General features: G+C 42.1%; 2 protein-coding genes across 2 annotated transcripts; one reads left to right on the top strand and one right to left on the bottom strand.

The window, feature by feature from the left end:
• The first annotated feature begins 4,274 nt into the window (after positions 1 to 4,274).
• On the top strand, positions 4,275 to 9,578 carry LOC112231077 (spindle assembly checkpoint kinase). The gene is made up of 5 exons (XM_024397613.1): positions 4,275 to 4,381; positions 7,307 to 7,452; positions 7,623 to 7,761; positions 7,964 to 8,071; positions 8,228 to 9,578. The coding sequence occupies exons 2-5, from the start codon at positions 7,307 to 7,309 to the stop codon at positions 9,095 to 9,097; spliced, it is 1,263 nt and encodes a 420-aa protein (XP_024253381.1). The 5' UTR covers positions 4,275 to 4,381; the 3' UTR covers positions 9,098 to 9,578.
• Positions 9,579 to 17,889: 8,311 nt separating this feature from the next.
• Positions 17,890 to 27,223, bottom strand: LOC112231086 (beta-1,4-galactosyltransferase 3). Its single transcript, XM_024397625.2, has 6 exons — positions 26,924 to 27,223; positions 25,318 to 25,553; positions 22,110 to 22,297; positions 21,762 to 21,884; positions 21,480 to 21,584; positions 17,890 to 21,263 (listed from the first exon to the last, which is right to left on the bottom strand). The coding sequence occupies exons 1-6, from the start codon at positions 27,207 to 27,209 to the stop codon at positions 21,002 to 21,004; spliced, it is 1,200 nt and encodes a 399-aa protein (XP_024253393.1). The 5' UTR covers positions 27,210 to 27,223; the 3' UTR covers positions 17,890 to 21,001.
• Positions 27,224 to 27,561: the final 338 nt, after the last annotated feature.

The following is a 27,561-nucleotide window of genomic DNA, read 5'->3' as shown; positions in this document are numbered from 1 at the left end:
ACGACCCTAAGCACACAGCCAAGACAATGCAGGACTGGCTTCGGCACAAGTCTGAATGTCCTTGAGTGGCCCAGGCAGAGCCCAGACATAAACCCGATCAAATATCTCTGGATAGTCCTGAAAATAGCTGTGCAGCGACATTCCCCATCCAACCTGGCAGAGCTTGAGAGGATCTGCAGAGAAGAATGGTAACAATTTTCCAAATACAGGTGTGCCAAGCTTGTAGCGTCATACCCAAGAAGACTGGATGCTGTAATCGATGCCAACAGTGTCTCAAAAAAGTACTGAGTAAACGATCTGAATAGTTATGTAAATGTGATATTTCAGTTTTTTATTTTTAGTTTAAAAAATAATGTCAACTCGGTTTTGTGTCGTCATTGTGGGGTATTGTGTGTAGATTGATTGAGGTGGGGGGGCGGGACAATTTAAAACACTTTTAGAATAAGGCTGTAACATAGCAAAATGTGGAAAATATCAAGGTGTCAGCATACTTTCCGAAGGCACTTGTATGTATTGTAAAGAGGATTGCAAATGTTATTGCTCTATTCTAGAGGTGTCAATGTAATTGCCAAATGTGACCATTTCTGTAAAGCCAATGTCAAGAGAGCTGCACATTGCTTGGAATTGTTTTTTTCATATTCTGCATATTTACATGTTCATAGTTTAGCATTTCCCTCTTTGTTTGAATGTGTTGTCATTCCCGTTTATCAAATATTTGTAGTGTTAGGAACAGAAGTAGGGGACACATATCTGATGGCAGGCCACAAATGGTCACTGAAAGGTATCTACCACTCTTGATATATTAATGTCTGTCCCTCAGACAGCTTTGCTCCTATTCATCATCTCTGACTATTACATTTCAAATGACTACTTATGCTTTTTCTTGCTGTGACTGTGAAATCAAATGTTTTTGGAAACATACACATATTAGCAGATGTTATTGTGGGTGTAGCAAAATGCTTGTGTTCCAACAGTGCAGTAGTATCTAATAATACACACAAATCTAAAAGAATGGAATTAAGAAACATAAATATTAGGACGGGCAATGTCAGAGTGACATTGACTAGAATACAGTATATACATAAGAAAGTAGTTTGTAAACATTATTAAAGTGACCAGTAATTCCAGGTCTATATACATAGGGCAACAGCCTCTAAGGTGCAGGGTTGATTAATCGGGTGGTAGCTGGCTAGTCTGATGGCCTTGAGATAGAAGCTGTTTATCAGTCTCTCGGTCCCAGGTTTGATGCACCTGCACTGACCTCACCTACTGGATGATAGCGGGTTGAACAGATCCCTGATGATCTTTTTGGCCTTCCTGTGACATCGGTGCTGTAGGTGTCCTAGAGGGCAAGCAGTGTGCCCCCGGTGATGCGGAAGACCTAGACCCCCGGAAGACCGCGTCGTCTGTGGATCTTTTGGGGCGGTATGCAAGTTGAAGTGGGTCTAGGTTGACAGGTAAGGTGGAGGTGATATGAACCTTAACTAGCCTCCCAAAGCAATTCATGATGACAGAAGTGAGTGCTACGGGGCGATAGTCATCTACTTCAGTTACCTTTGCTTTATTGGGTACAGTAACAATGGTGGACATCTTGAAGCAAGTGAGGATAGCAGACAGGGATAGGGAGAGATCGAATATATCCGTAAACACTCCAGTCAGCTGGTCTGCGCATGCTCTGAGGACGCTGCTAGTGATGTCGTCCAATGTAGTTCCTTGAGGGCCGTCGTGGTATCGGCTTGAGGGGGAATATACACAGCTGTGACTATAACCAAAGAGAATTCTCTTGGGAGGTAATACGGCCTACATTTGATTGTGAGGTGTTCTAGGTCGGGTTAAAAAAAGGACTTGAGTTACTGTACTTGAGTTACTGTACATTATCACAATCACACCAGGAGTAGTTAATTATGAAACATACACCACTGCCTTCTTTCCGGATAATTCTTTATTCCTGTCTGTGCAATGTACTGAGAACCCAGCTGGCTGTATGGACCGGGACAGTATATCTGGAGAGAGCTATGATTCCATGAAACAGAGTATGTTACAAGTACTTGATGTCTCGCTGGAAGGAGATCCTCACCCTGAGCTCATATACAGTGCCTTGCGAAAGTATTCGGCCCCCTTGAACTTTGCGACCTTTTGCCACATTTCAGGCTTTAAACATAAAGATATAAAACTGTATTTTTTTGTGAAGAATCAACAACAAGTGGGACACAATCATGAAGTGGAACGACATTTATTGGATATTTCAAACTTTTTTAACAAATCAAAAACTGAAAAATTGGGCGTGCAAAATTATTCAGCCCCTTTACTTTCAGTGCAGCAAACTCTCTCCAGAAGTTCAGTGAGGATCTCTGAATGATCCAATGTTGACCTAAATGACTAATGATGATAAATACAATCCACCTGTGTGTAATCAAGTCTCCGTATAAATGCACCTGCACTGTGATAGTCTCAGAGGTCCGTTAAAAGCGCAGAGAGCATCATGAAGAACAAGGAACACACCAGGCAGGTCCGAGATACTGTTGTGAAGAAGTTTAAAGCCGGATTTGGATACAAAAAGATTTCCCAAGCTTTAAACATCCCAAGGAGCACTGTGCAAGCGATAATATTGAAATGGAAGGAGTATCAGACCACTGCAAATCTACCAAGACCTGGCCGTCCCTCTAAACTTTCAGCTCATACAAGGAGAAGACTGATCAGAGATGCAGCCAAGAGGCCCATGATCACTCTGGATGAACTGCAGAGATCTACAGCTGAGGTGGGAGACTCTGTCCATAGGACAACAATCAGTCGTATATTGCACAAATCTGGCCTTTATGGAAGAGTGGCAAGAAGAAAGCCATTTCTTATAAAGATATCCATAAAAAGTGTTGTTTAAAGTTTGCCACAAGCCACCTGGGAGACACACCAAACATGTGGAAGAAGGTGCTCTGGTCAGATGAAACCAAAATTGAACTTTTTGTCAACAATGCAAAACGTTATGTTTGGCGTAAAAGCAACACAGCTCATCACCCTGAACTCACCATCCCCACTGTCAAACATGGTGGTGGCAGCATCATGGTTTGGGCCTGCTTTTCTTCAGCAGGGACAGGGAAGATGGTTAAAATTGATGGGAAGATGGATGGAGCCAAATACAGGACCATTCTGGAAGAAAACCTGATGGAGTCTGCAAAAGACCTGAGACTGGGACGGAGATTTGTCTTCCAACAAGACAATGATCCAAAACATAAAGCAAAATCTACAATGGAATGGTTCAAAAATAAACATATCCAGGTGTTAGAATGGCCAAGTCAAAGTCCAGACCTGAATCCAATCGAGAATCTGTGGAAAGAACTGAAAACTGCTGTTCACAAATGCTCTCCATCCAACCTCACTGAGCTCGAGCTGTTTTGCAAGGAGGAATGGGAAAAAATGTCAGTCTCTCGATGTGCAAAACTGATAGAGACATACCCCAAGCGACTTACAGCTGTAATCGCAGCAAAAGGTGGCGCTACAAAGTATTAACTTAAGGGGGCTGAATAATTTTGCACGCCCAATTTTTCAGTTTTTGATTTGTTAAAAAAGGTTGAAATATCCAATAAATGTCGTTCCACTTCATGATTGTGTCCCACTTGTTGTTGATTCTTCACAAAAAATACAGTTTTATATCTTTATGTTTGAAGCCTGAAATGTGGCAAAAGGTCGCAAAGTTCAAGGGGGCCGAATACTTTCGCAAGGCACTGTACTTTATTGTTCAGGGACTGAACATTAGCAAGTAATATATTCTGAAGTGGTGGATGGTGTCCATGTCTCCTGAGTCTGCCTCGAAGCCCACTCCAAATACCTCTTCTTCTCTTTTTGTGCCTGTGTAGAGTTTGACAACATTTGACTATGCTGACATAAATAGTGTACTGTGCAATCTGGGAATGCTTCAGTTAGAGATGGTTGGTTGGTTTTGAATGGATTAGAATATCAGGCTACATTTTTTCTACAGAATTTCCACCTTACCAGGTGAGAAACTGTCTGTAGAATTCCTCTGTTCTACAGTTGCAACACTGTTTCCTTTAATTTGTGGTCAACAGACACACCCATCTCACCCACTTCATTGTCATATTTTCTTTGGAATTCTCTCTTTGTCTTTGTGACTTGGAGAGAATTGACTCTGTAGTGTGTACTTACCACTACTTACCCTAACAAATGTTATGCAACAATAGTGTGCACATGCGCCTCGCACACTTTCTGTGTATGACAGACCGACCACATTCTCTGTCATATCCAGAGAAAGGGGTGTGACTACTTTAGGGGTGGGACATGCAAGAGGTAAAAAGACACACAGCTGTGTTATTTTATGTTTACACCTGACACAGCAGGACAGCAGCCATACCTGAAGTAAACTGACGAGGTAAGGATAATTTACTAAGATTTGACCTTAATGTCCAGGTAGCAGATAATGGACCTTATCTGACATTTATGTAGTTGGTTCTGTATATTAATGTAACTAATATCAATGGGTTCTAACTTGACAAAATTCTTTGTTAGTTTACAATTTTACAATTTATGCAACTCTCATATAAAACCCAGTAAGACTGCTGGAATGCCCTGAGCACAAGATTGTCATTTTTATGACTCACATAGTAGAGGAACATATTGCCTGTAGCCTACTTTACATGGTAAGCTGTCGCGTACCAAGTGGCACTTAACTCCACATCACTTCACTTAGTTATGGAAAATGGCTGTGAGGATTTGTGTACACTACTCACAACATATTGAAACAATTACTATCTTCATATCATCAAAATCCTATTTCAGCAATAACATGTGGGAAAACCAGTGGTGGAAAAAATACCCGATTATCGTACCTGTGTAAAAGTAAAGATACCTTAATAGAAAAGGACTCAAGTAAAAGTGAAAGTCACCCAGTGAAATACTACTTGAGTAAAAGTATAAATGTATTTAGTTTTAAATATACTTAAGTATCAAAAGTGAAAGTATACACCTTTTCACATTCCTTACATTAAACAAACCAGACGGCACAGTTTTCTTGTTTTAAAATACAAATGTATTGCACTTTTTATAAGTGTTTTATTCACCGTGTGACGATGACCACAGGGTGTTGTGGGATTGTTTCCAAAGTTGGAGCTGATTTGGAGAAAACCTCAAACACAACTTTTAGAACAGCATTACAATATTAGAACAATTGATTTAAGAGTTTGCAATTTGGGAATGTTGTTTTGGGGGTGCTCTAAATTACTCTTTATATTTGCATTTCTGGTATTTAGAAATAGGTGCTACACTGCCTTTAAGATTATATTAACTGTATTTGATTAACTTCCCATGTATAACAATCATGACGTTTGCTTTTGTAAAATAGAACAAATGAGATTTCGTGTGTTATATCAGTATCCAATGAAATCCCAGGAGGTTGGTGGCACCTTAATTGGGGAGGACGGGCTTGTGGTGATGGCTGGAGCGGAATGGGAGAATGGTATCAAGTACATCAAACACATGATTTGATGCCATTCCAATCACTTTGTTCAAGCCATTATTATGAGCCGTCTTCCCCTCAGTAGCCTCCACTGAATGAAATAGATGTAATGTAAAGAGGATTGCAAAAGTTGTTGCTCCATTCTAGAGGTGTCAACTTAATTTGCCAAATGTGGCCATTTCTGTAAAGCCAATGTCAAGAAAGCTGCATATTGATGGGAAGAAATGGCATTTTCATATTCTGCGTACTTACATGCTCAAAGTTGAACAATTCCATCTTTGTTTGAATAGCATACGCTCTGAATATATTACTGTAATGTGTTGTCATTCCCAACATCAAATCTTTTAAAATCATTGTAGTGTTGGAAACAGAAGTAAGGGCCACATTATATATGATGGCAGGCCACAAATGGTCACTGAAAGGTACACAACATGATCAAAAGCATTTCTAAAAACATTTAGTCATTATGGGGTATTGTGTGTAGGCCCTGAAGGGACTGTGTATATATACACTACATGACCAAAAGTATGTGAACACCTGCTTGTCGAACATCTCATTCCAAAATCATGGGCATTATCATGGAGTTGGTCCCCCTTTTGCTGCTGTAACAGCCTCCTCTCTTCTGGAAAGGCTTTCCACTAGATGTTGGAACATTTCTGAGGGGACTTCCATTCAGCCACAAGAGCATTAGTTAGGCCTGGCTCGCAGTCAGCGTTCTAATTCATCCAAAGGTGTTTCATGGGGTTGAGGTCAAGGCTCTGTGCAGGCCAGTTCCCACCCTTCTTGACAAATAATTTATGTATGGACCTCGCTTTGTGTGCTTGGGCATTGTCTTGCTGAAACAAGAAAGGGCCTTCCCCAAACTGTTGAAACAAAGTTGGAAGCACAGAATTGTCTAGAATGTCATTGTATGCGGAAGTGTTAAGATTTCCCTTCACTGGAACTAAGGGGACTAGAACCATGAAAAACAGCCCCAGAGCTTATTATCCAATGGTGGCGAGGCTTCTGTGTGGCTGCTTGCCCCATGGAAACCCATTTCATGAAGCTTTTTTTGGTTACTACATGATTCCATATGTGTTATTTCATAGTTTTGAAGTCTTCGCTATTATTCTAAAATGTAGAAAATATAAAAAATAAAGAAACCCTTGAATAAGTAGGTGTGTTCAAACTTTTGACTGGTACTGTATATGACAATGAATGTCATAACACAGCATGTGACTTTTATGTTTCTGTGTAGAGTTTGACGGCCTTTGACTGTCCTGGCATAAATAGGCTACATTGCTATCAGGGATTTGGGAATGCCTCAGTTAGAGATGGTTGGAATGGATTAGAATACCAGTTTAGATTTTCAACAGAATTTCCACCTTACTATGTGAGAAACTGTCAGTAGAATTCCTTTGTTCTACAGTTGCAGCATTGTTTTCTTTAGTTTGTAGTCAACAGACACACCCTTCTCACCCACTTCATTATCGTCTTCTGCTTGGAATTCTCTCTTTGTAACTTTGAGAGAAGTAACTGTAGGGTGTACATACTGGTACTTACCATAACAATAGTGCTTTAACAAATGTTATGCAGAGGTGAATGCTTTAGTCCACTGGTTCTCAATCCTGGTCCTGGGGAACCAAAGGACTGCACATTTTAGTTTTTTCCCTATCACTACACAGCTGAATCAAATTATTAACTCATCAAAAGGCTTTGATGATTTGAATCAGGTGTGTAGTGTTAGGGCAAAACCCAAAATGTGCACCCCTTTGGGTCCCCAGGACCAGGATTGAGAACCACTGCTTTAGTCATTTCTATTGGACCTTGACCCCACTGCCCACTGCCCACCAAACCCCCTAGATGGCGTATTCCACCAGCACTCTTGCTGCTGGCAGCTTTGGGAAGATCTACAGGGAGAAGTACAATGACACCTGGGCTGCAATCAAGAAGGTGCCACAACACTTAATCAATAGGAGAGACCTGGAGAGAGAGTGTCAAGTATACAAGTGAGTGTGACAGACAATGTGCTATCATGGTATGTTGCTAAATGGTGATGTTATCAGAGATGGTGTTGATGAGGATGCTGATGATGGTCACTACAGAAGTGCTTAGTTGTGCCCTCATAACCATTTCTCCCCATTGTATTTCACACTCTCTCTGTGACCTGGGACTCCAGTAAGGCAATTCATCCTAACATAGTGAAGCTTCTGGGTAATCCAACACTCAAGGACTCTAAGTGGATCATCCCCATGGAGTTCATCTTTGGAGAAGAACTGGAGACAACCATCTTCAAATCACAAACATCTCAAATCCAGGTAGGCCTATGGATCCCACCGCTCCCACCAAACATGCATACGACGGTGTTGATGAAAGTTCACATAGCAAATATCTGAAATATCTGATAAAGAAGTATCTAGGCCTACAGGATTTTCAGGGGGGCCTTCCCAACATTATTAAAACATTTCTATGTGCAAGTTAGCTCATCAGTTGATAATCAAAGCCTTTCTTCCCCCACAGTTGACTCCATCTATAAAGGCCACCATCATCACAGGCATGTGTGAAGGACTACTTTATCTACACAGCAAAGATATTGTCCATCAGGACCTCAAGCCTGACAACATCATGGTGAGAAAGGCAATAAAGTTGTTTTTGTTATTCTGATGTTCTTCATTAATGATGCAAGACTTTAGAAGCAGTTGTTCATCTGTTGTTTATCACTGTAAATGAATAGACTAGAAATAAAACAATATTTCTCAACCCCTCTCAAATGATCTCTTCCAGGTAGAGCATGACACTCACCGAGCTGTGATCATTGATATGGGACTGGCCAAATTCTTCCGCAATGGCCTAAATTCTGCTATGGATATGGGCAACGAGGCCTACTCTCCCCCTGAGGTCCTGCAGAGGCGGGGCCAGCGAGATCAGCGCTCGGACGTGTGGGCTATGGGTAAAATCATTGCCGAACTCTGTGCCAGAGTCAGGCTGCACACCCCCAGCGTCTGTCCAACTAAGATCCAGGAGACCCTCAGTCTCCAAGGCCAGCAGTACTGTAACGCTGTCTGTAGGATGGTGCAGAGAGACCCCACAATGCGAGCCACCATGGCTGGAATCATGCCGGAGATACAAAGGGCAGGGGTAGATGGCGGTGGCGGCAACACCGGGAGGCAGAAAAGAGGACATCTTCTGACACCCTTTCCTCACACTCAGGTAAAAAATGCATTGCCACGTCCTCAAGCTCCTGTACAGCGTTCACCATCTCCATCGAGATTTGAGCGCAGTGCTTTACCAATGCCTGAGGTTAAGACAGTAGTGCCAGCTCCTGTGCAAGCGCCTTCTCCATCGAGATGGGAGCGGGCAGCCTTGCCAAAGACTGAGGTCAGGAACTCACCATCTCCCCTTTCAAAGGTAGACCAGGGTAATGCTCTGTTTCCATCAGGCATAACTCAACCCAGTCAAGATGTCATGAAACAGCTTCTCTACAAAGAGGCATCGAGGGGTCTCCCATGCCCACTCCCCACGACGGGAAAGGTGCGAATCCGCCGCTATGAGCAAAGGAATGGGGAAGAGGAGACTTGGGAGCAAAAGGAGGTGGTGACTGAAGGAGGGAGGATAGTCAAGTTTGAGGATGTGATGTTTAACAACAAGACGTAAGAAGGTTATTGAGAGGTTGTGAAATAGTTGGGAGTTGATTGGACTGTGCTTCTCCAGAGCATTGGCCACACCCCTTCCGTCCTTCAATGTAAAAGTCTGACATGTTTCTGAAAAAGGTGAAAGACTGTATTTGGGACAGGGGCTAAACTAATGGAATAATTCTAATGTCCAGTGAAACTACACCATGTAACCACACATTTACGAATTTTCTTACTACGGTAGACTAAATGTATATACTGTATGAATATATATATATATATATCTCAACAACAATAAAAGTTGTATTGCACTGTTAAGAAGGAAACCTAAGGTTGAGTAAGGATTCATGAATGATGTTTGAAGGACTATATCAATTTACAGTATTGCTACACTAACTATCTGTGAACGTTTTTGAAATCTCATCCCTCTTGCAAATCAGTTGTATCTTTAGCTTGATATACATTTGACTGTGAACATAATAAAAAACATTTGTTTTGTATCATCTAAGACAAGAAGATCTTACATTTAGCTTACACTTAGGACTTAGTCATTTTTCACAAATAGATGCTGTGTTATATCCTCTTTACAACAACAAAGTGTACAAAATGGCCTCTCTTCAAGACTTTGTCAACCAGAGCTGTGTTCAGCTACAGACAGGGTATCCCACTCACAGTTCATCCACTTCATCCCGTCAGAAGGAACTTCAACACAGGTGTTTGAGTAATCATTTTTTTTGGATTAATCATCGTATTAAGGCCAATCTGGACTGTGCAGACTTCATTGAGAGAGGAGAAACTAAATCAGAAATCCAGTATCACATTGTCCTTGACCTTGTTACATTTTCAGTGCACTGCTGGGAGCTCTATCTTCTGGAGCAGTCGACGAAGTGAAAGTCTAGTTACACATCAACTGAAGCAAACTAAAGAGCACACATACAGACATAATACAGTATCATGATTTGATAAGCCGCTGCATGAACTTTTAAAAGGTACATAGTGCATATCAGTGGCGGTCGTGCCGTTTTAGATCAGGGAAGACATTTTTATTTCTATTACAGCATATTGAATGACTGTCATTCATATTCCATTCACCCAGCTCAATGTAACATCGATAGGTTTAGGCTACTACATGATACTGGAAAATTCCCTATATCCATCATGAGGTTGCTACAACCTAGCCTACGAAAAAAGTTTACAAAGTAGGTGTAAGGGTTATCATCCTCCTCTTCTGAGGAGGAGTAGCGAGAAGGATCGGAGGACCAATGCGCAGCGTGGTAAGTGTCCATATTGTTTATTTGAAAGACATAAACTGAACACTAAAATACAAAAACAATAAACGTGAACAAAACTGAAACAGTACCGTGTAGCTATAAGGAGAACTGTGCTGACACCAGCAACTAACATAGACACGGAAACAATCACCCATAAAACCCAACACAAAACAGGCTACCTAAATATGGTTCCCAATCAGAGACAATGACTTTGGACACACCTACTAATTCCAGGACTATGAAATAACACATATGGAATCATGTAGTATCCAAAAAAGTGTAAAACAAATCTAAATATATTTTTATATTTGAGATTCTTCAAATAGTCACCTTTTGCCTTGATGACAGCTTTGCACACTCTTGGCATTCTCTCAACCAGCTTCATGAGGTAGTCACCTGGAATACACATTTAAATTATGGCAAGAACAGCTCAAATAAACAAAGAGAACCAACAGTCCATCATTACTTTAAGACATAAAGGTCAGTGAATACTGAACATTTGAAAGTTTATTCAAGTGCAGTCGCAAAAACCATCAAGTGATATGATAAAACTGGCTCTCATGAGGACTGCCACAGGAATGGAAGCCTCAGAGTTACCTCTGCTGCAGAGGATACGTTCATTAGCTGATCAGTGAAGACACTGGTCAGCTCTGGTCAGCTCATGCTCTGAGTACGCATCCTGGTATTCCCTGCGGCCTTGTAGATGTTAACCTGGGTAGAGGTCTTACTCACATTGGCTACGGAGAGCGTGATCACACAATCATCCAGAACAACTAGTGCACTCACGCATGGTTCAGTGTTGCTTGCCTCAAAGCGAGAATGGACATCTGTGGATTAGGTGAAGGAGGGGTTGAGGTCAGGAGGTGAGGACAGGTCCCCTGAAGGGAGTAATAAGGGTTTGGTAACTTGTTACTCTTTTCCTGTTAAACCATAAGATGTAAGGATTGGAGAGAAGGAGGAGTGTCCTAAGTGGGATATATACAGTTGAAGTCGGAAGTTTACATACACCTTTGACAAATACATTAAACTCAGTTTTTCACAATTCCTGAAATTTAATCCTAGTAAAAATTCCCTGTCTTAGGTCAGTTAGGATCACCACTTTATTTTAAGAATGTGAAATGTCAGAATAATTTCGGTCAAATGTTTCAGGTAGCCACAAGCTTCCCACAATAATATTCCTTCTGACAGAGCTGGTGTAACTGAGTCAGGTTTGTAGGCCTCTTTGCTCGCACTCGCTTTTTCAGTTCTGCCCACAAATTTTCTATACGATTGAGGTCAGGGCTTGGCCACTCCAATGGTCACTCCAATACCTTGACTTTGTTGTCCTTAAGCCATTTTGCTACAACTTTGGAAGTATGCTTGGGGTCATTGTCCATTTGGAAGACCCATTTGCAACCAAGTTTTAACTTGACTTAACTTAACTTTAAGACTGATGTCTTGAGATGTTGCGTCAATATATCCACATAATTTTTTTTTATCTCATGATGCCATCTAATTTGTGAAGTGCACCAGTCCCTCCTGCAGCAAAGCACGTCCACAACATGATGCTGCCACCCCCGTGCTTCACGGTTGGGATGGTGTGGCAGTGGCTTCTTCCTTGCTGAGCGGCCTATCAGGTGAGGTCGAGATAGGACTCGTTTTACTGTGGATATAGATACTTTGGTACCTGTTTCCTCCAGCATCTTCACAAGGTCCTTTGCTATTGTTCTGGGATTGATTTGCACTTTTCGCACCAAAGTACGTTCATCTCTAGGAGACAGAACACGTCTCCTTCCTGAACGGTATGACGGCTGTGTGGTCCCATGGTGTTTATACTTGCCTACTATTGTTTGTACAGGTGAATGTGGTACCTTCAGGCATTTGAAAATTGCTCCCAAGTGTGAACCAGACTTGTGGAGGTCTACATTGTTTATGAGGTCTTGGCTGATTTCTTTTGATTTTCCCATGATGTCAAGCAAAGAGGCACTGAGTTTGAAGGTCGGCCTTGAAATACATCCACATCCACCTCCAATTGACACAAATTATGTCAATTAGCCTATCAGAAGCTTCTAAAACCATGACATCATTTTCTGTAATTTTCCAAGCTGTTTAAAGGCACAGTCAACTTAGTGTATTTAAACGTCTGACCCACTGGAATTGTTATGTGAAATAATCTACTTGTAAAACATTGTTGGAAAAATTACTTGTGTCATGCACAAAGTAGATGTCCTAACCAACTTGCCAAAACTATAGTTTGTTAACAACAAATTTGTGGAGTGGTTGAAAAACGAGTTTTAATGACTCCAACCTAAGTGTAGGTAATCTTCTGACTTTAACTGTATATCTGGTTGGGAGAAATGTTGGGTTGTCTGAATTACAGTTGTACAGAACCTTTGGGAAGAATTAAACTTGGTTAAAGCTTCTCTAGCGTCCGTGAGTTATTTACTCTGAAAAATAAGAACCTAACACCTGCAATCCATGGCTTCTGGTTGGGATATGTACATGCTGTCACTGTGGGGATGACGTCGTCAATGTACTTATTAATTAAGCCGGTGACTGATGTGGTAAACTCCTCAATGTTATTGGTTGAATCCTGGAATATATTCCAGTCTGTGCTAGCGAAACAATCCTGTAATTTAACATCTGCTTCATCTGACCACATGAAAATGCCAGTCTGAAATGTGCCGTTTTGTCACACAACACAATGCCACAGATGTCTCAAGGATTGAGGGAGTGTGCAATTGGTATGCTGACTGCAGGAATGTCCACCAGAGCTGTTGTCAGAGAATTTAGCCCTTACACAGCCTGGAGATGTGTTGGGTCAGAGATGATAGAGAACTTTACTGATGTCAACTATACTAAACAAAAATATAAATGCAACATGCAACAATTTCAGGTTTTACAGTTGATATAAGGAAATCAGTCAATTTAAATAAATTCATTAGGCACTAATCTATTGATTTCACATGACTGGGCAGGGGTGCAACCATGGGTGGGTCTGAGAGGGCATAGGCCCACCCTTGCAGACATAAATACTCCTCAGCACCCCGCCGCCCTCAGACGATCCCACAGGTCAAGAAGCCGAATGTGGAGGTCCTGTGCGGTTGGTCTGCGGTTGTGAGGCTGGTTGGATGTACTGCGAACAATTCATTCTTTCGATTTATGACATTATTTTGTTGCCAACGTTTTATTTAGTCTTCTAGGGCAAAACATAATGACAGAACAGAAGATGCATGTATCTAATTATAGAATTATACAAGTTGACAAACAAATAGCCTAACAAAATGTAAGAAATGATTAGCAGAAACATATCTCAATAAGGCAAAAATAATCCTACGCCCCCTGTCACAGCGCATTTTCTATATTAGCAGGTCAGCGTCTGGTGCGGGCCTCAGATTTTCACATTATCATATGTAGTTGCGAATGGGTTATTAGCAGTTGATGTCAAGTGCAGGTGAACAAACAGCTGACACACGCACCACTAATGTGTGTATATGTCATGGCCTCTAGTCCAGCAGCAGGAGCCACCCCCACCACTCACTACTGTAGGCATTGATATTAGGTTATGTTGAAGAGTGAAAACAATGAGAGAAGCACTGGTCCCAACATAACATGTTGTGTATGGTCACTGTAGGGATGATGTCATCGACACACTTATTAATGAACCTGGTGACTGATGTGGTGTACTCCTCAATGTTGTCGTATGAATCCCAGAACATATTCCAGTCTGTGCTAGTGAAATAGTCCTATAGCTTAGCATCAGCTTCAGACAAATCTGGGTCTGATGGATGCCAGAAAATGTTACCTGCCCCAATGCATATTGACAAATGTACAGTTTGGTGGAGGAGGAATAATGGGCTGAGGCTGTTTTTCATGGTTTGTTCTACACCCCTTAGTTTAAGTGAAGGGAATTATTTACGCTTCAGCGTAAAATTACATTCTAGACGATTCTACGCTTCCAACTTTATGGCAACAGTTTGGCATAAAGTTGGCACATTCCTGTTTCAGCATGACATTGCCCATGTACACAAAGCGAGTTCCATACAGAAATGGTTTGTCGAGATCAGTTTGGAAGAACTTGAGTGGCCTGCACAGAGCCCTGACCTCAACCCCATTGAACACCTTGGGGATGAATTGAACACAGACTGCCAGCCAGGCCGAATTGCCCAACATCAGTGCCCAACCTCACTAATGCTCTTGTGGCTGAATGGAAGCAAGTCCCCGCAGCAATGTTCCAACATCTGGTGGAAAGCCTTCCCAGATGAGTGGAGGATGCTAAAGCAGCAAAGGGGGGACCAGCTCCATATTAATGCTTGACTTTTTCCACATTTTGTTACGTTACAGCCTCACACTAAAATTGATTAAATAGTTGTTTTCCCTCATCAATCTACACAGAATACCCCATAATGAGAAAGCAAAAACAGGTTTTTAGAAAATTTTGCACATTTATGAGAAAGAAAACCTGAAATATCACATTTACATAAGTATTCAGATCGTTTACTCAGTACTCAGTACCTTTGGCAGCGATTACAGCCTTCTTGGGTATGACGCTACAAACTTGGCACACCTGTATTTGGGGAGTTTCTCCCATTCTGTAGATCCTCTCAAGCTCTGTCAGGTTGGATGGAGAGCATTGCGGCACAGCTATTTTTCAGGTCTCTCCAGAGACGTTCGGTCGTGTTCAAATCCAGGCTCTGGCTGGGCCACTCATGGACATTCAGAGACATGTCCCGAAGCCACTCCTGCGATGTATTGGCTGTGTGCTTAGGGTCGCTGTCCTGTTGGAAGGTGAACCTTCGCCCCAGTCTGAGGTTCTGAGTGCTCTGGAGAAGGTTTTCATCAAGGATCTCTCTGTACTTTGCTCCGTTAATTTTTTCCTCGACCCTGACTATTATCCCAGTCCCTGCTGCTGAAAAACATCCCCACAGCATGATGCTGCCACCACTTTTTCTATAATCTAGATAGGTAGGCCTGGGGTCTGAATAGATTGTTTAGCATGTCTGCTCTTTTCTATAAACGGTAGGAACACAATATATGATCTATACTTGGCATGTTGGTTTCTCACTTATGGGTGGAGCAAATTGTGAAATGGGGCAGGAGAATTGGCAGTATATATGCAAATGAAATACTGTAGTTAAAAAAGTTAAAGTGTAGTGTTTTTGCAGACTAGTGTTTTTGCAGACATTGCTAATTGACTACAGTGCTTTTGTAGTAAGTACTGTAGTATTTACTATAGTATTCTACAGTACACTACAGCATTCTATAGTAAGTACTTCACATAAATGAGGGATACTACAGTGTGTAGTATAGTATTTTACAGTATACTACAGTTTTATAGAATTCGATAGTAAGTATTGTGGTCTTCTATAACAAAATGTAGTATTTTTTCATGTGGGTCTCTTGGTAAAAAGTATGGTCTGCAGCGTTTCATGAGGTATTCTAACTCAGGCGAGCAAAAACTTGAGACTTCCATAACAAAAGCTGGTTCACAACCTCTTATGTTAACAGAGACACTACCCATCCTCCCGTCATCTTAACTGGGTCTGCTGTCTGGTCTTGACGATGAAAAACCAGCAATGTATATTGTCCATGTCCTCGTTCAGCCACGACTCTGAGAAATATAGGATATTACCGTTTTTCAGGTCCCGTTGATAAACTCAAAATGAGCTCATCCAGTTTGTTATCCAGTGACTGTACATTTGCCAACAGAAAAGGGGAGGGATATTACTGTTAGTTTCAGTTTGTTTTACATGACTTATGGCCTATTGCACCTTTGTTTGGTCCTGCTCGTTTTACTAGATGCTCATTGATCTTGATCGATCTTGATTAATCATTGATAATTTTACTCTAGCGTCTCATTGATGTCAAATCCTGAGGTCAAGACGATTGGTGAAAGGTCATCATCTTGTAGAAGGATGAAGGAACATTACATATTCATGTTATACGATAATCAATTAATCAATTTCAATTTTAGCAGTTTTTTGCCATTTTTGCAATTTTAGCAATTTTAGCAGTTTTTTTGTTGATCGAGCCACATTGTGTGTGTGTGCGTGCTTGAGTGTGTGCATTCAATCCACTGTGCACCCATTCAGTCATTACAGATCCCTGACCAGAAGCAGACCCTTTCCCTATGAATGGATAGCTAAGATGGGAAACACCACCTTCCTGGAGCTATGACCATATCGTGTACATATCCATATAATCCTTTCAGATCTAAAAGAGTTGTCTAGGGGTGGGAACAGACGATGAGAATCTCAAACCAACCCCTTGCTCCAATGGCATCCCCCTTCTACATTAGAACATATCCACCACTGCTCACTGATAGGCTAAGTATTGACAAGTGGCAGAAGCTAAGGATTGGCTTGAACAGATTGATTCTGAGCCGTCCTGTTTCAGTACCCATGACCATCTAGGTATTTGGTTATATTTTAGGAGAAAAAAAAAGCGTGGCTACTGTTTTGGAAAGTGGCAGGACAGGGTATATAACCTGGATATATGCAACGCTGTTCAGTTAGAGCAGAACAAGGTGACGACTAAAGGAGGGAGGGTAGTGAAGTTTTAGGATGTGATGTTTAACAAGTCATAAGAAGGTTATGGAGTGTTTGTGAAATAGTTGATATGACTGCTTCTCCAGAGGGTGGGCCACACCCCTTACGTCCTTCATTGGAAAAGTCTGACATGTTTATGGAGAGGGAATATTATACTTGGGAGACAGGATTAACGAATGGAATAAGTCTAAATGTCCAGTAAAACTATACTAGACGTATCTAACAGTGACGATTTCCCACTACAGTAGACCCAATTTTTAAAAAACTAAATCAACAATAAAATGTTTTCTTTCATTGGTAAGAAGGAAACCTTTGAGTGAGTTAAGGTTGAGTAAGGATTTAGGGATGATCTTGAAAGTACTACCACTTCTTCTAATGCTACATGTTACAGTATGGCTACAATGTTGCACATCTGGTTAGGTGCAAGTTCACAGAGGCAATTGGAGTCAAAAAAGTATCGGTTCTGGGAATCTTATTCCTCTTGTAAATCAGTTGCATCTTTAGGACTGTATCATACATTTGACTCTGTACATCAGGGCTCTCCAACCCTGTTCCTGGAGAGCTACACCTTCCTGTAGATTTTCGCTCCAACCCTTTTCCCGATTCTACTAATTAGCTAGTTGAGAAGCTGAAAATCAGGTTAGTTACAACTAGGGTTGGAGTGAAAACCTACAGAAGGGTAGCTCTCCAGGAACAGGGTTGGAGAGCCCTGGTGTACCTAGTAAAAAGCATTCGTTTTGTATCATTTATGACAAGAAGCTGTTCATTATTTCTTACGTCACTTTTCTCAAATACTGTAGATTGTGTTCTATCCTCTTTACATACAATTAGCCTGGCTGACGCAACTCACGTGACTACACAGCAAAAAGCTGTGACCAAGAGCTGTCAGACAGACTACTTTACAATAGTGTAAAAAAAAATGGATGGCCTCTTGCAAGACTGTCAACCAGAGCCGTGTTCAGCTACAGAAAGGGTATCCCACACAGTTCATCCAGTCAGAAGGAACTTCACAGGTGTTTGACTAATCTTTTTGTTTATTAATCATTGTATAAGGCCACTCTGGACTGTGCAGACTTCATTGATAGAGGAATTAAAAATCAGAAATACAGTATCACATTGTCCTTGTTACATTTTCAATGCCCTGCGGTGAGCTCCATCTTCTGGCGCCGTCACCCTGGACAGCGTATCCACATCATAATGGAGTGAAAGTCAAGCTATACATCAACTGAAACAAACTGCAGAGCACAAATAGACATGATAATGCAATAGCATGATATATAATAAACCACTACATGAAGTGTTAAAAGGTACATATAGCATACGTCTTACGAATCACACAAGCATACACTTCAGCATGCTTCTAAAAACTCAAATGTGAATTCATGTCAGTGGTCTGTGTGTGGTTTTCTGTACATTCCACTCATCTAATACAGGGTCTGTGTGTCATGCATAATCAGGCTTCATATGGAGTAGAAAAGGTCAAGAGATTCATAGATCAGATAGTAGAACATACACAAAAACCTCAGCATACCTGGAGTAAGTGGAATCCTATCTATTCCCATGTCAGCATGCAACCGCCAGCACAACTATCAGGTGTCCAATGCTTTCTCTCGAAGCCATCTTTGGTTTCAGCCAAGAGGCCAGAGTCCTCTATGTAATGTACACACAGAGGTTCAATTCCTAGTAGGGATCTAGTGTAAACAATCATATTGGTCAGGGGGTCCAGACAGCATGCAAAGAGGAAAGTCAGGGGACAAGCCATGCAGTGAGGAGTACATTGCACTGGGGAATTCTAGGGGTGACAGATTTTAGATAGCACAAAATAAAAAAAGTAATATGTTGAAAGAATGGCTAGTGGAGAAATGCTGTAAATGCTAACCCAGTATACCTATATCAATCTTTAAATCAGTGCTTCAGTACAACCAATGAGTGTACTACAACCACTTGTTTCCACATCACTTACCAGTGCCTGATTCCGTTTATAGACCTAATTAATTATAGTGGTTTCTGGTCATCCATGGACAAAGTTCCTGGTTTTCAGCTCTCCTGGTTTTCAAACCATTCAGCCAATTTAGAGTATGGAGATGGATCCCAAGTCTCTAAGGAGAGCCCACTAGGACTTGAATCCCTCAGTTTTAAGCTACATTGACAAATCATAGGAAACCAACACAAAAGCTCCATAAGGTAACAAACAATAAGATAAAAGACCATGACAAACCACCATTCTGATGTGAATATAGCCAGCCCACCTGAAGGCAGTGCATTGATCATGTCACCCGCACCTATTCTATTTGACAAGGCAAAATGCAACCCCACGTCAATGCAATCTAGAGATTGAAGGAGATAACTGGAGAAAAGACATTCTGATTGTAGTGATAAGATGAAACCCAACCATACCAAAAAGATGTGCCAGAACTGTGAACATACTGTGAGAAAATCCTTCAATAATCAGCCTGATATTCAGGGCCTGTATTGTGCATGTGCCTCAGACTAGGTGTTCTGATATAGGATCATTGTTGCCTTTTTCATAATGAATTTGATATGAACACAGAAGACCTGATCCTAGATCAGCACTCCTACTCAGATGCTTTATGAAGACGGGCCCAGGGAGTGACTACCACGCTAATTGCAAACAGCACTTACCCCTGTCAATATTCAGGGTAGCAGCTTCACTTCGTATAATATTAAACTGTAAAACCAGTTACATATGGGTCGTTCTGAAATTAGTGCCTTTTGTGTCCCTTTGCTATATTAAGTAGAAATTAAATATTAAAACCCTGTTCTATTAAATGAAGTGTCCTTTAATACTGACCACAAGGAAAATGTAATAAATCTGATTTAATACAGACTTTTTAAAATGCCAAAATTCAGCATTTTGACATATCCCTCTAAGCATCCTGTGACTTCTAGGAAGAATTTAACCCACTTGACCTGACCATTATTTGAAAACCCTAGTTATTTTGTAATTTCTGAAGAGTTAATGACTTAATGTGATTAGTGATTCATTTTAAAGAAAAAAAAGTGAACTGAACTCTCGTTTTAAATATGGTGAAATTCCTCTTGAAATATTTATTTAAAAAGAAAGATTGAACATCTAATAGTCAAATCATAGTGTACAAGCAGGTGAGCTGGTTCTACTCTTTCTGGCCATTGTCTGGTGTTTTTTGATGGAAAACAGAGCAGGTCGAACATAACACGTCTACCCTTTCACCCATAAATAAACAGGGTAGAAATGTTTGAACAATTGAATTTGCATTCAATTGCCCCTCCCTGTTGCACACAACAAGCTTCCATTCCCTCGGATGGGGGATTTATGGCTGACTTAACCCGGTTACGGTCAACTCTGTTACTTTATTTGGCACCTACCATGGTCATTTCTTTAATTTGACCTCAAGATGGGAAACCGTGTTTTGAACATGTGCTCTTTATGGCAGAATGTTAAAAATTGGGTGAAATCAAGTTATCCTACTCAGCAGAAAGACCCATATGCTATTGCAATATCAGTAGCATAAAATGGTTTTTCATTTATTTATTCTATCCCCTAATCTTGCTATCACTAGAAACCGGTTCCATTCATAACTCTCGACCTGAAGTCCTACTAAAAGGACAAATAGAACAAGACAGGTTTTTCTAAGGCAACAGGTTTTTTTGGCAGCGATATAAACTCATAGAGTCAGTCTTTTTCCTCTCCTCTACCATAAGTCCCTTTCACAGAGTCAGTCAGTGGAGTGGTGAGACATAGCTGGACAAGCTCGAGAATCACAACTAGAGTGGAGAATGCGACAGTAATTCATATAGGCAGAAAAAGCCTCGGCCCACAGATTCTATCTAGGCAGTGGAGAGCATTGGTCTTCAGTTCAGTCTCTGCTATTGTTAAAGTCTCAGTTGAGAATGCTGATCAGACCAGAGGAAGGAACAGAAGGAAAAGGCATGTGTGTATAATGGCCTTTAGTCCAATAGGGGGAGCCACCCACCTCTCCCCACTGTAGGCGTTGATAGGAGGTGTGAAGGCAAAGAAAGGAGCGATTTAAGGGTCCAGGGCCCCCTCTCACATCCCTGCTCCCAGGTATAAGTTAGGAGGGAAGAGTCGGTGGTGGATGGGAGTGGAGTGGGTAAAGGTGGTCCAAGTCAGTGGTTCGTGGGTTGGTTCTGTTGTTGTTCCTGTTGGAGCTTGGCTGGAGGTTTGGTGGGGGTTTCGACTGGCGGCTTTTCTGGGGCTTTGGCAAGGATCTTGGGGGACGGCGCCATGGCATGCAGGCCGGCCTCGGTGCCGATGTGCACAGTGATGTTGGTGTAGAGGGGGAAGTGGTCACGTGACAGCACCTCGTACTCCACAGTGTTCATGCCGTCCAGCTTCCACGTCTGACGTGTCTTGGCCAGCATGTTGAACCTAGGAGGAGGCAGGGAGAGGGGAGCTTAGTGATGGACTGTGGGTTTATTCAACAGACCTAGGTCTTATTCGATAGAGGGCAACATTCAGAGGTAGCAGATGGAAATTTTAAAAATGTACAGATACAATGTGCTGCCTATTTGAAAGAATCTGAACGTGTCACCCTACTGAATGGACCCCAGCCATACACAAACACATGTCAGTCCTGTACCATACCTCCTGGGGTTCACATCGTTTCCCTTGTCCAGCTTGTGTTTGATCATCTTGTATCGGCCCACCTTCACCGATGGACGAGAGATGAACATCCCTCCTAGGGATACTCTGAGAACGGGAGAGAGGGAAGGAAAAAGAGAGAATTTTAATTGGGTTATTATCTATTATAAATAATAGGATTATTTAGTGTCTTTAAATTGTATCCTTTTGTTAGACAGAACAAACCACAATGGGTCCATAGCTCAATGAATTGGCTCAATGTTCCACCCCCAAGACCCCTCTCACCTGACTCCAATGTCATCGTCCTCTCCTCCCCAGCCCCAGTAGTTGTTGGGGAAGCCGTTCATCTTCAGGTAGTGCAGTGGAGACAACGCGGACACCCCTCCGAAATACATCTTGTAAGGCAGCCTAGGAGAATGACAGGATTAAAATAAAAATGAAGGATCAGATAGGGAACAAGTGAAATCAGAAATGAGTGAAGCCACGCATAATGAAAGAACTAAATGACAACTAAAATAATACATTTTGTGTTGAATAAACTTGTGAAAATCAATGAGACTCACGGTGAAAAGAGGAACTAATAACCATAAGAGGAAAAAGAGGGGAAAAAAATAAAAATGAGAATTGACTGACTTGTATCCAAACTTGTCCATGGCGATGGCGGCGTGCTTCGGGTTGGCGTCGCACATGTAGGTGTTGCGGTCATCCTCAGGGATGAGGTCCACATCATGGAAGAACAGGCAGTCCCAGTCCTCCTCCCGCATGGCCTCCCGGAACCCAACGTTCATCAGCTTGGCCCGGTTAAACGTGTAGTTACCAGCCTAAAGAGGGCCAAGTAAGACATGTTTTAAATGGCATTTAGAGACCCTTATGTCAACCTGCAAATATTCAATATTGACATGGTCTCTAAACAAATTCTAACAATAAAAATAGGTTATTCATTATGAACGTTCACTATTTCCCCTAGTTTTTTTTTTTGCAGTGGTGGCAAGGGTAACAGGGTGCATTGCTGCAAGCGGTAGTGCAATGACATGCTAGCTGTTCCCATAGACTTCCTGTCATTGAGCTAATGACGATCCATTTAAAAGCGCGTCTCAGCAGAACCATAGATGGCTAAAGATACTTTTTGCCATGTAGTGTATGTGGACACCTGCTTGTCAAACATCATTCCAAAATCATGGGCATTAATATGGGGTTGGTCATCCCTTTGCTGCTATAACAGCCTCCACTCTTCTGGGAAGGCTTTCCACTAGATGTTCAAACATTGCTGCAGGGGCTTCAATTCAGCCACAAGAGCATTAGTGAGGTCGGCACTGATGTTGGGCGATTAGGCCTGGCTCGCAGTCTACATTCCAATTCATCCCAAAGGTGTTCGATGGGTTTGAGGTCAGGGCTCTGTGCAGGCCAGTCAAGTTATTCCACACTGATCTCAACAAACCATCTCTGTATGGACCTCGCTTTGTGCACGGGGGCATTGTTATGCTGAAACAGGAAAGGGCCATCCCCAAACTGTTGCCACTAAGTTAAGATTTCCCTTCACTGGAACTAAGGGGCCTAGCCCGAAACATGAAAAATAGCCCCCAACCATTATTCCTCCTCCACCAAACTTTACAGTTGGCACTTGCATTAGGGCAGGTAGCATTCTCCTGGCATCCGCCAAACCCAGATTCGTCCGTCGGACTGCCAGATGGTGAAGAGTGATTCATCACTCCAGAGAACGTGTTTCCACTGCTCCAGAGTCCAATGGCTGCGAGCTTTACACCACCAGCCGACGCTTGGCATAGAGCATTGTGATCTTAGGCTTGCATGTAGCTGCTCGGCCATGGTAACCAATTTCATGAAGCTCCAGACGAACAGTTTTTGTGCTGACGTTGCTTCCAGAGGCAGTTTGGAACTCGGTAGTGAATGTTGCAACTCGAGGACAGACTTTTACGCGCGACGTGCTTCAGCACTTTGCGGTCCCGTTTTGTGAGCTTGTGTGGCCTACCACTTCGCGGCTGAGACGTTGTTGCTCTTAGACGTTTCCACTTCACAATAACAGCATTTACAGTTGAGCGGGGCAGTTCAAGCAGGGAAGAAATTTGACGGACTGACTTGTTGGAAAGGTGGCAACCTATGACGGTGCCGTGTTGAAAGTCACTGTGCTCTTCAGTACGGGCCATTCTACTGCCAATGTTTGACTGGAGTGCATGGAGATTGCATGGCTGTGTGCTCGATTTTGCACACCTGTCAGCAAAAGGTGTGGTTGAAATAGCCTAAACCATTTGAAGGGGTGTCCACATACTTTTGACCATGTAGTGCATATATCATATTTGGGCCCCCGCTGATAAATGATTATAGGGTAAACATTGACATTGGTTCCATAAGTGTATTAAATATAAGGAGTGTGCGACTTCATTTTTATACAGTTTAATCTCCATTAGTAGTCTCATAAAGCCGACCGTAGGCAACACAGGTCTGGTTTCAATGATGGACTCTGTTGGCATAGAGGAACTACGTCACTGCCTAGGTCACTGCTTTATCTGCTTGAATAAAATACTACAGAGTAGCTAGCAAGATGGAGATCCCAGAGGTTCTTTTTAATGAGTGCATTTCACAAGTGGCTAAGTTTGCATCAACTACCATTATTAAAACCACTGCAAAAGATTTTGCCTGTAAACTTTGGCATCCACTAGTATCCACTAATGACATACAGCGTTCTGGCATGTCTGCCTCGTGATTTGTTGGGCGAGTGTCCGGAAATATATATTTTCCCTTATCAACATAGGTATTGAATTACTAGTTCCTCACCGAGGTCAATAGCATGAGTAGTATTTGTTCCTGTGGTTCAGTGTGTGTGTGTGTGTAACTATGACAACCAACCACAGCTGAAGACACACAAATGCTTGAACTGCTGCTAGCTTGCATTATCTTGTTTGAGTTGAGTGCAATCTGGCAGTGGTTACGCAAAAATACTGCACACATGCAGAGTAATGAATAAATGCTTTAGACATGATGCTGTAACATCTTTCTAATGGTAAATGCCTTAGCGTCTCAAAATTAACCTGGCAGAGGTTGGCTTGGCATTCATATGTTGCAGGTAAACAACAAGCAGGCAGTGACAACTTGACTAACAGTGTGAGGGTAAAACAAAGTGCTTGTTTAAAGTGTAAACAAAGGGATTGCTACAAGTTGTTAAGAAGATTAAACTCGGTTAAGCCTTCCGGTAAGCATCTTTCAACCATAAGGCTGTGTGTGATTCCATGGTTAGGACACCAGAGGGTGGTTTTGATCTAGGCTGAATGTATACTTGGCCTCACCACTACAGCTAGAAGGTAGTCCAAATGAATATATATTTTGGTCAATTGCAGGAAGTGTAAAGAACATATTCAAACTGATAGGTTGTATTACAGATTGCACAATCAATTGATAACATTAATGTTGTCTTTAAAACAGCAATCAGCAGTTGAAACAAAGTGTTTATCACAACCGCTTTTCGGTAAAAGGCTGAGGGATGGGGCTGGAGAAATGTGTTACCACTCCAATTCATAGAGCTATGGATGCAAGGACTGAACATTCATGACCGTTTTAACCATGTTTTGAGGCTAGACAGTGTTTGTATACATTTACTTTGTTTACAAACATTGGAGAAAAACAAACTTATGTTGGGTTCTCATAGTGTGACAGTTGAACTAGGCTCATGAGGCATTTATAAGTTATATTCTTCAAGAATCAATGGGTACATATCATTAATTTATACATCCAAAAAGGTATGTAGCAACTGACGACTGCCCCTTTAAAAATGAACCTGTTGAAACAATGTGTGTGTGTGTGTGTATATATATATACGAATGCATTTCACCTGGTGGATGATGTAGATGCCGTAGTTGAGCTGCTGTCGCTGTAGAAATGGGTGAAGGTAGTAGAGGAGGAACTTCAGGTGGTGCTCCCGGTTTCTGTGGGGAATGATTATGGCAGTGCGGTGCCGCGCCTCACAGTCAGGCGGCCTGTAGCGCCCCCCGAGGACCACCAATGGATTCTTCCGCGCAACTTGGGCCAGTGTCAACCCGGAAGGAAAGCTGACGTGGATCGGTCCACCTGAAAAGAGAAACGGGATGAGAAGAAGCTAGATGTCATAACAGCATTTTATTGCTAGACCGATATCGTAACACACACCAATTAATTAAAAATCAGTAGGCTGTCCATGCTAGCATGCTCGTTCTAACAGGGTTTTGGGGATTTGAGATTAAATGTTTTACATGAGACGACAGTACAGAATGCAGTGTGCCCCCTTTAATCCATTCTGTTCTGTTGTCTCATAAAACGTACCTCCAATCCAAAATGCTGCAGTATAGAGACAAATTAAAACATTGTAGCTTCACTGTCCAAATAAATACATGGGGGAGTGTAGGCCTAGGCTATGTAGCCTATGTGCTTTGAAGTTTGTCACTTCAAAGTCAGTAACCACTGTGGAACATACTGTTGTCTCATACTGTCGTCTCATGTCAAACATTTGATCTCAAATCCCCAAAACCCTGTTAGAACGAGCATGCTAGCATGGACAACCTACTGATTGGGGCGGCAGGTAGCCTAGTGGTTAGAGCGTTGGACCTTGTTAGCTCGAATCCCTGAGCTAACAAGGTAATCTGTCGTTCTGCCCCTGAACAAGGCAGTTAACCCACTGTTCCTAGGCCGTCATTGAACATAAGAATTTGTTCAACTGACTTGCCTAGTTAAATAAAAAAAAAGTACAAAAAAATATACAAATAAATAAAAGCAAAACATTATAGGAGCCTTTGCTGTAGGCAAATCTCTTGGCTTCAGTGTGTATATCCAAATTTGAAGGCAAAAAAGTAGGAAGTTGGACACAAGGTAAACTGACCATTTGAACAAGTATATTCAGTCCCTCTAGTCGAAGCGTACAACAAACACTCCTGTTGGGTCAGCCGCCACCAAGTCTTGGCTCAGTTTGAATGATCTCAAAGTCAAAACACATCCTTCCTTCCCTTACTAGGGGCCATCATTGAACAATTCCTGACTGTATAGGTGAAGCAAAGGTTCCACCATATCATGTCTACTCAAAATTCTGGTAACTTTCCCAAGAATCCAGGGTGCCTTGGGTACCCATCCAACCTGGTCAGATCAGTAGCCAACTAACAAGTAAGGACGGTTTTATGTGTGGAATTATTTGGAAATTCCCTTCCACAACAAACCAACCGAGGCTTTCTGACTGCCCACATTTTGTTTTCTGGCACACTAATCAAGTATCCGAGCCACTTTCTTTTTACGAGAAAGTATTGTTCTGGCGTACATTGTAAAAAACATTCCCTCTTCAGTTTCAGTCTGGAGAGGGATTGAAGTAAGAGGTACGGGGAGCGCTGGGTAACTGAAGACGACGGCTGGTGAACTCAGAGAAATATAAATGGGGCTGCCAGTTCTAGGACTTCTATTTCTGTGTGTGAACTCACCTATCAAGGGAGACGTCTTGGGGCAGTAGGGCATGTCCTCGCCCCGGCCGTGGGCCTTGGCCAGGAGGGACAAGTTGGCATAGACGTCACTGCCCGTATGATTGCGTGCGTGGGGCGAGCCGGCACCGGACGTCCCCGTCGCAGTAGTCTCCAGCTTGCGGAAAATCCTGATGAAATACGACACTCGCTTGTGGTAGCCCTCACGGGACAGCAGTGCCATGACGACCAGCTGGACACCCAGGAACATGAACAGGTAGCGCCATTTTGACTGTAGCCACGTCGCCATTTCGCCGGCTCTGCGTCACAAGGAACTTGGAGAGCGGTTTGGTGATAGGTTTGGCTTCGTTAGTCCTAGCAACCTACACTAGAGGAAAGCTGTGAGAGAATGCTTACTTTGTGGCTGGGTGAAATACGGGGTAGGATTGTCAACAGGTGTATGTTTTTACTGTAAACAAGTGTGCACTGTCAGTATTGTGCAACTGTATGATATGACAAGTGCAACAAGCAATGGTATGGAGGTGCATCAATGAAAAGTGCAAAATCCTTGAGATGTTGAAATGTTTCTTTTTTAATCTATTTTCAGATATTGGAGTGTGATATGAAGTTAGATCAAGTTTATAGTAAAAGCACAGTGAGAA

Source organism: Oncorhynchus tshawytscha, linkage group LG03, assembly GCF_018296145.1.
Source record: "Oncorhynchus tshawytscha isolate Ot180627B linkage group LG03, Otsh_v2.0, whole genome shotgun sequence".
Lineage (NCBI taxonomy): Eukaryota > Metazoa > Chordata > Actinopteri > Salmoniformes > Salmonidae > Oncorhynchus > Oncorhynchus tshawytscha.
The sequence above is the reverse complement of the archived record's forward strand: the minus strand, read 5'-3'. Positions and strand labels throughout refer to the sequence as shown.

Coding starts and splice junctions, on each gene's coding strand:
- LOC112231077 (XM_024397613.1), top strand. CDS start 7,307: ATGGCGTATTCCACCAGCACTCTTGCTGCTGGCAGCTTTGGGAAGATC. Junction 7,453..7,622: donor AGAGAGTGTCAAGTATACAA/GTGAGTGTGACA, acceptor CTGGGACTCCAG/TAAGGCAATTCATCCTAACA. Junction 8,072..8,227: donor TCAAGCCTGACAACATCATG/GTGAGAAAGGCA, acceptor GATCTCTTCCAG/GTAGAGCATGACACTCACCG.
- LOC112231086 (XM_024397625.2), bottom strand. CDS start 27,209: ATGGCGACGTGGCTACAGTCAAAATGGCGCTACCTGTTCATGTTCCTG. Junction 22,298..25,317: donor GCATCTACATCATCCACCAG/GTGAAATGCATT, acceptor GGCCCTCTTTAG/GCTGGTAACTACACGTTTAA. Junction 21,885..22,109: donor ATGGACAAGTTTGGATACAA/GTCAGTCAATTC, acceptor TCATTCTCCTAG/GCTGCCTTACAAGATGTATT.